This window comes from Euphorbia lathyris, chromosome 8 (genome assembly GCF_963576675.1).
Source record: "Euphorbia lathyris chromosome 8, ddEupLath1.1, whole genome shotgun sequence".
Taxonomy (NCBI): Eukaryota; Viridiplantae; Streptophyta; class Magnoliopsida; order Malpighiales; family Euphorbiaceae; genus Euphorbia; species Euphorbia lathyris.
The window spans coordinates 69084004-69091916 of record NC_088917.1 but is presented as its reverse complement, the minus strand read 5'-3'; the positions used below and the strand labels follow the sequence as shown (position 1 = coordinate 69091916).

Genomic DNA, 7913 nt, shown 5'->3' with positions numbered 1-7913 from the left:
GTTTTAAAAAATATGATTTTCGAAAATCGAAAATGTAGTTCCATAACAAATATGACATTGAACAACTTTAATTCTTGAAAATTTTCATTTTCAGATCGTTAAAGATGGTTTTAATAGTATTAATCCAAAAAGTCATTGTTTTATTAAAAGTGTGAAACATCAATCCTCGTTTTGACAAAAAGAAAACCACAGTCCTTTATCTGAAAATTAGTGAAACCACATGGATTTTATTTGAAATTTACCCAAGATTCAATATTTAAAGCTAAAAACGTTCAAAGGCTTAATTATGGATTTTATCATTAAATTATTAACATGATATAAATTTATTATGTTCCGTATGTTCTTCTTTAAGTATAGATCAATTTTTTATGTTTAGGCTCTCTTGTTCTGTTTTACTGTTTTTTTTTTTTGGTTATTGTTTAGTTAATTTTTTTTAAGGGTAATGATATATACAGTCCTTATGGTTGTATATTAGCATTTAATAGAGTAGTATATTTATGTGTATTTTTTATATTTATATATATTATTGTATTGATCTTTTGAATAAATTAAATACAATTGTATATTTCCAATATTTACATTAATAGATTTTATTATATTTAAAATTTCAATATAATAATAAATGTAAATAATACACTAAGAAATATAAATATATTACCCTATTAAATGCTAATATACAGCCCTAAGAGCTGTATATATCATTACCATTTTTTTAAATAGCTACCTATAATTATTTCTTAATTTTAATTAAATATTATGTCCATACTTTTTCAAGATAAAAATTAGCTATAAAATAGCAAGTTTTCTAGAAAACAGATTTTTTTTTTTTTTAATTATTGTTCAACTTTCAAAACACAAACAAGAAAAAGAGAATGATAAAATCCACAAATTTCGTATTCTGACCCAGAATCAATTGACCTAGCTAAAATATAAGTTAATACATGTTTTATATATCGACTAATAAATTCAACACATTAATTATGATCAATCTAATTTTAAAAATTGATTTTTTTTCATCTATAAAATTTCATAAATGCAATCATATCGAGCATTTAAAAAACAAATAAATATGGTTCACTCCAAGCAAGACCTCATAAACTTATATTTTTCTTTAATTTGGTTTTTAAGCTACCTACTATGATAAATGATTTTTTTTTTTTTTTGAAAGCGATGATAAATGAATTTTAATAAGGATAAATTACACAATGATAATAATTAACAAATTATTTATAACTGTGTCAGACCCTTAAACAAATTTATTTAAATGTCAAACAAATTTATTTAAATGTCATATTTGGTGGTTTTTTTAAAACTGTTTTTATTTCCTGCAACTGAATAACTGAAAATTTGACAAAAATAAAAATAAAATTATGATATTCTGATATTTTAAAATTTAAAATCATATAATGATAAAATACATAAAAGCGATTTTCATAATTGTAAATAATTTTTAAAATATGAATTTCTGTGTAATTTTCCCTTTTAATAATATTGAAATGGGCCAAATGGTATTTGAGAAGGGAAATAGTTTCATATAAATAGCAAATCTCATAAAGCAATAAGTTGAAAGATCACTGAAATTGGCGGGAAGGTCTGTAGCCGTGCTAGGGATTTGGTTTTGGATAGCTTGCAGTTGAGTTGATTTCAGGCATTAATTAGTAGAGAAGATGTACCGCAGCACCGAATTCGATGGCAGCGCATCAGCCTTTATGGGCGGCGGTTTTATGCCCTCTCAGACAACCCAGGCTCCGGAATCCTCCTTCACCTCTTCCAGAGTATTTACTTGTTTCTTCATTTCTTTTTACTAAACAATCTAGGGCTGTACACTTGGTTTCTTTCAGATGATGAGAAATTTCTGACGCTGATAATGATGAAAAATCAAATCATATCTAAACGTTTTAAATATGAGAAATCAATTTACTAGGTTTTAAGTTTTCCTTGCAGAATCGTGACGCCAAGTGCTTATTACCACTGACGGTGAAGCAGATTCAGGAGCTACCGAGTAATGATGAATCCAATTTTATCATTGATGGGGTTGAAGTGACCAATGTAAGTCTTCTCATTGGTCGGATTGTCTGGCTTCTTTTGTGTTTTCTTTTGTTGACACTGAATTGGAATTAGGTTACAATTGTGGGGAGGATATGCCAAAAAGAAGACAAAGCTAGTGAGTATACCTTCGTTATAAATGATGGGACAGGACAGGTTGAATGTACCAGATGGTATTGTTTTTTCCTTTTTATTTATAGACATGGTTGTTCTGCGTATAAAATTTAAATTCAATGAGTTTATGCTATTTTATATCTTTGTTTTACAGTTCTGAATTCTGATGAGTTTGTTATGTATTTTTGTGTTTGTACAGGGTTCAAGAACGGATAGACATAGATGAAGTGGAGGGAATCATGTACGTCTCTTCTTTTACACTCGTGCTTTGCATCATTTTAGCAGGGGAGATTGAATAATATATCTGCCTTGCATTTCAATGAGCTGAACACCCCTTCATTTGTTCAATAATTTTTCTTGATCCGACAATTTTTTCTTAGTTCAATTTTAGAGGTAAAATGTGCATTAGATTGCTAGGCTTTGTGTGAGGAGAAAATGGAAGGTCAGAGAATTGCTCTAAATTGGGCTTAGAAATTGAGAATTGAAATAGCTCTAGTAGAATTCATGTGCTCAGTTTTTCTGTTTGTTTTCAGCTATCAAGAGGGGAATTAAGTAATTAAGTTATTTGTGAATATAATTTTTCATTTTAACAACCAAAAGCTGGTTGAAGGGTTTGGTTGAAGGGATATTTTTTCTTTTACTCAATTAGTTTCTCTAATATTGTTTACACTACTGGTTTTCTCTTATAGAGTTGGAAAATATGTTCGTGTTGTTGGACACTTGAGAGGCCTACAAGGTAGAAGGTTTTTGAATGCCTTCTCCATTAGGTAAGCGTCTAGTCTTCTTTTTCTTTGCTTCTGATAATGTTTCATGAAATATGTTTACAAAGCAAGAGAAGAACTCCAACCCTTCCCTTTATCATTTCTATATCTCTGTCTTAACACCAAATCTCTATTATTATGATAAGGATATGGTGTTGGATAATATATGTATTCACTGGATTTCAGGTAACTTGTTTTGTCATGTTTGTATAATAATTATATATTTTGTATTATCTACATGGGAATATGAGTTTCTTTCCTCTGTTTCTCTATATGTTTAAGGATTTTGTGTAGAACTATCTCAATTATTTTAACCAAAAACTTGTTCTATTATCTATTGGTACTCTCACCTGCATTTCATCAACCATAGGTTACTTAATCCTGAATGAACTTACTATCTCCGTTTTTTCATCTTTTTATTTTTTATTAGTAGTGTTATTTTTGTTTATAAAATTGTTGTAGGTCGCACCATTTATTTGTTTGTCACTTTTACTACCCACGTGTCACTTTTCACCTTCACCATAGACAGATGTCTAGTTTACCTCTTTCTCTTGTATGGGAAATGGTAAGAGTTCACGAGTGTTTCTCAAAACGGAATATTTTCTTCAATTTCCTGGAGTAATTTGAGTCTCCTAAATTTCACCCTTGAACATTTTTTTCTTGTCCTTATCCATTGTATTAAATTAGGTATTTTCGTAGGGTGTACTTGACATGATCCTTAATGGTAGTAAGTAGTAACTTAGAATTGTTCAAGGACTCATGCATACACTTGAGGAAAGGTTTAGATGATGTTTATCTTTGTTGTTTAGATGAAGTGGTTAAACTTTGAATATATTCAGCTTCTTGTTACTATCATTATCCGCAAATGGCTTTTCTGTAGTTTCCCTTTTGGTGAATATGATGGGCAGATGTTGCTTTCAGATTTTTTTTGACAAAGAGAACATAAAATGCATTCTCTCGCTAGAGATTATCAGTTGAACTCTATTAGCCGGTCGTCAGAAAATTCTTCAGCTGTTTAGCAACATTGTTGTCGTGTGACCAAGAGGTCACGGGTTCAAGTCTTAGGAGCGGCCTCTTGCCAAATAAATTGGCAGGGAAAGGCTTGCCCCCAGTACACCCTTGTGGTGGGACCCCTCCCCGGACCCTCGCTCAGCGGGGACGCGTAGTGCACCGGGCCGCCCTTTTTTCAAGAAAAACTCTTAAGTTGTCTGTGGAAATACCCGCTGACTAAATAACATAGTTGTTCAAGGCACGCCTCACTCAAGGCTCAAGGTCTTGAGCCTTGAATGCAGAAAGCGAGGCGCTGTACAGAAGGCTTTCGCCTTGCGTGCGCCTCAGAGCCTGGAACAAGGCGCGCCTGAGGGTTTTCACTAGGTTTTCATTTTTATTTTTTACTGTTTTCTGTAAAATAAATGTTTGATTAATCTCAACCACTAATCTAATTTAAACAAGATTAATCTTAACCCTTGATCTAAATAAGAATATCAAGAGTTATAACTAAATATAGAAAGAATAGAGAAGGATTAAGAGCAGTCACGTAAAGAAAGAAGAGTCTCCTTCACTCCACCCAAAAATAAACTGCTACAGACACAATGATGAACAGAAAACAGAGAATGGTTATTAGTTTAGTAGAATTAGTTATAGTTAGGTACACTATGAAGTATTAACTTAACTTGGTGTTTTTAACATTTATGATTTAGTATTATGTTTTTATGTGGTTTTGTTTTGTTTATGTGGTCATAAGTGTGTTCTTTTTGGTTTATGCTCAACTAGTAAAAGAGTATATATATATATTTTCTGCTGCGCCTTGTGTTCCTAAGGCGCGCACCTGCCTTGCGCCTTGAGCCTAGGCTCCAGGACCCCTTAGCGCGCCTTGCGCCTTTAACAACTACGCTAAATAATTGCCTTTATCTGATTAATTTCCTCCTTCTTGGTTTAATTACATTTATATGAAGTCCTGATTAAAACTTGTTAGCAGAAAGCTGATGCTTTTTTTTCCTTATCGAATTCTTCTATGACACCAAAGTTTCAAGCATTTAATTTAATGTTAATTTATGAACTTGTTCATTTTAAGAATGTAAAAATCAACTGTAGAGTTTTAATTTCAAGATCGATTATGGTTTTCAGGCCTGTTACTGACTTCAATGAGATTACAAGCCACTTCATTGAGTGTATGTATGTCCGTTTCTACAATTCAAAAATACGGGTATTGGCCTAGTTAGTAGTTACAACTATCATTGTTTTTTTCCTTTATGATGAAAGTCTATGATACACATCTTTCTTCTAATGAAAAGTTTGGGTTTGCCAAAAAAAAAAAAAAAAAAAAAAAAAAAACTTCAGGGTGCAAGTGCAAGTACTCAACCACAGATGGCAAATCCATTAATGAACACTCCTTCTAAAGGATACCAATCTGCCGTCTCAAATCAAGTAACATTTGTAATTATTACAGTGTGCGTAGTTGTAGAATCACTTTCTGAGCTGATCCTCAAATTTTCCATTTCAGCCTTCTGTCTATTCAGGTGCTGATGGATTGAACAATGTTGGTCAGATGATATTAAATTTTCTGCAGCAGCCTTCACATCTGTGAGTTTTATTTGATATTCTGATTGTAATTGTGCTTTCTCTCTCTCTCTCTCTCTCTCTCATGTAATCCTTATAGTAATAGCAATTTTCCCCCCTTTTCTGTATAGTTTTTATTTGCTTGTCAATGTGTTTCTTGCATGTGAAATATGCTTTTACACATCATATATATGGTATGACAATATGTTATCTTGAAATATATGGTTAATTTCATTGATGCTGTCTTTTATGCATCGGATGGACCTCATGACACATAAATTGCAAAACAAAATTCATTTATGTATTTTTTTTCTAAGTTGAGTACTAGGTGGGGAAATTTATTTTTGATGAGATGTCTCACACTTAAGCATATTGGCTTTTTTCAATGCTTTGGCATGTGCTTGACGAACATCCCCTGCATTTGCTTATTACATAGCGAGTTCTGCAAAAGAAGAGTTCCCTTAGCATGTCTGTGATTAAAGCTTGAATCCAGCGAGATCAGGTTCCAAAAATAAACAATAAAGCCAATTTCCAATATTAGGTGCTTAAATAAGGCAAAAAGCATCCTGAGGTCCCCTGATCTTTCATTTTTTGGTGCATTAAGCCCTTTATCTTTTATTTGGACACATTAAGCCACTTATCTTTTATTTCCTGTTTCATTAAGCCCTTGATGACCATAAAAGTTAGTTTTGAATATAAAACTCAATTTACAAAGTGTTGTTCATTTCACATGTGTTATTATTATTATTTTTTTAACCGTTCGAAACAATTTTTATTGTGTAATGTGGCTATAGGAAAACTGTAAAAACCTTACTTCTAGCTGTAACATATGTAATTTCAAACACAGATGAAATTAATAACACTTTTTTAACTGTATTAGATATTCACAGCTAACCAGTTTGACAAGCAAGGGCTTAATGTGACAGAAAATAAAAGTAAAAGATCAGGAGCTCAACGTGTCCAAATAAAAGATCACAGGCTTAAGGGACCAAAAAATGAAAGATCAGGGCCTCAGGATGGTTTTTACCCTTAAATAACGACAAGAAATTAGGGAACGGAAGCACCAAAGTCCAATTTGGTATGTAGCCCATGTATCATGCAGTTCTTACTTGACTTAAGAATGCAAGAACTTTATGTCTGGAACGGAATGTTCTCTTGTATAGATGTGTTATGTGCTCTCATATTACTGCTATAGTGAAATTTCTCGAGATACGAATGTTGAATTGTTCATCGCATGTATATTCTTGGATGTTTAAGTGTTCTATCCTTTGTGTATTTCTGATGTTGATACTTTTTGTTAGCTGTAATTTGTATATACTATTATTTTTTCACTTCTAGTTATTACTGTTAATTGGTGTATCAAATTGTTTCAGTGCTAACGAGGATGGTGTACACCATAGCGTCATTTCCCGTCAGCTAAACATTCCGATGAATAAGCTAACGTATGTCTCTCTCTCTCTCTCTCTCTCTTCGCCACACACACATACATATGCTCACCTCTTGAAAGAGATTATTTAACAGTGGATTTCTTGACCTCCTACAGGGAAGAATTACAGACTCTTGTCGACAATGGCTTTGTTTACTCCACAATTGATGACGATCACTTCAAATCAACAGCTAATGCCTGATACATTTATACTACAAATCAGGTGATTATTACATAGGACTGATTGATCCTTTTCTAATTAACTATTCTCGAGGAACAAGTACATAAATCTTAGATTTACGCAATACCGCTCCTAAATTTATTGTTTATTTTATACTCTTCTTCATGAATCCTTGTCTGTTTGCTTAGTTGAATATGATAATCCTCAAGGTAATGGCAGTTCGATCCCGTGTTTTGTGGGATTTATTTCATCGATTTCGGGAGCCATGATACATATATTGAATGATATATTTATTATTTACAGTGTCAATTAGCTGATATACATTGTTGAGAAAAGTGAAAGAGTTATATGCACCTGAAAATTGATATGTTTTTGGATGTTTTGTGTCAATTGAAATATTACAGTTTAAATTTCAAAATTGTCTCGTGAACTGTTAGCAGGAAAGATTTAATTCATACTCGGTGAAAATTGGGCCGAGTCAAAGGTTATTTCTACTCTTGAGACTATGCATGGGTTAATTTGAACAAATTATATTTAGTACAAAGTATTAAATGCATAGATAGCCACTCAACTACTGGTAATGTTTCATCATGGTCACAAAATTTCAATTTGTTTGTAAATAAAATAGTTGAAGTATTTTGTTTCAATGAAGTTATGTTTGATAAGTTTTTGGCAATTTTAATATTGGAATACTGACTAGGATGATTAGAATCAAATATCATATGTCAAAATGTGAACTAACCCTTTGGATAATTTGTCTAAATACGACCACATTCCTATCAAAATTTTCAAGAGTCTCAAAATTTATTAATCTAGGATTAGAATT

General features: G+C 32.0%; 1 protein-coding gene across 1 annotated transcript; it reads left to right on the top strand.

The window, feature by feature from the left end:
• Positions 1-1563: 1563 nt before the first annotated feature.
• On the top strand, positions 1564-7341 carry LOC136202979 (replication protein A 32 kDa subunit B). Its single transcript, XM_065994007.1, has 10 exons — positions 1564-1775; positions 1945-2049; positions 2122-2219; positions 2360-2401; positions 2850-2927; positions 5049-5127; positions 5262-5348; positions 5425-5504; positions 6854-6922; positions 7024-7341. Exons 1-10 carry the CDS (start codon positions 1668-1670, stop codon positions 7106-7108), a joined length of 831 nt encoding a protein of 276 aa, XP_065850079.1. The 5' UTR covers positions 1564-1667; the 3' UTR covers positions 7109-7341.
• Positions 7342-7913: the final 572 nt, after the last annotated feature.

What these genes read in the sequence shown, in the direction of transcription:
- LOC136202979 (XM_065994007.1), top strand. Translation starts at nt 1,668, where the DNA reads ATGTACCGCAGCACCGAATTCGATGGCAGCGCATCAGCCTTTATGGGC. An exon ending in CAGGTTGAATGTACCAGATG is followed by an intron (nt 2,220 to 2,359) that starts GTATTGTTTTTT and finishes GTGTTTGTACAG; the next exon opens with GGTTCAAGAACGGATAGACA. An exon ending in GATGAAGTGGAGGGAATCAT is followed by an intron (nt 2,402 to 2,849) that starts GTACGTCTCTTC and finishes TTTCTCTTATAG; the next exon opens with AGTTGGAAAATATGTTCGTG.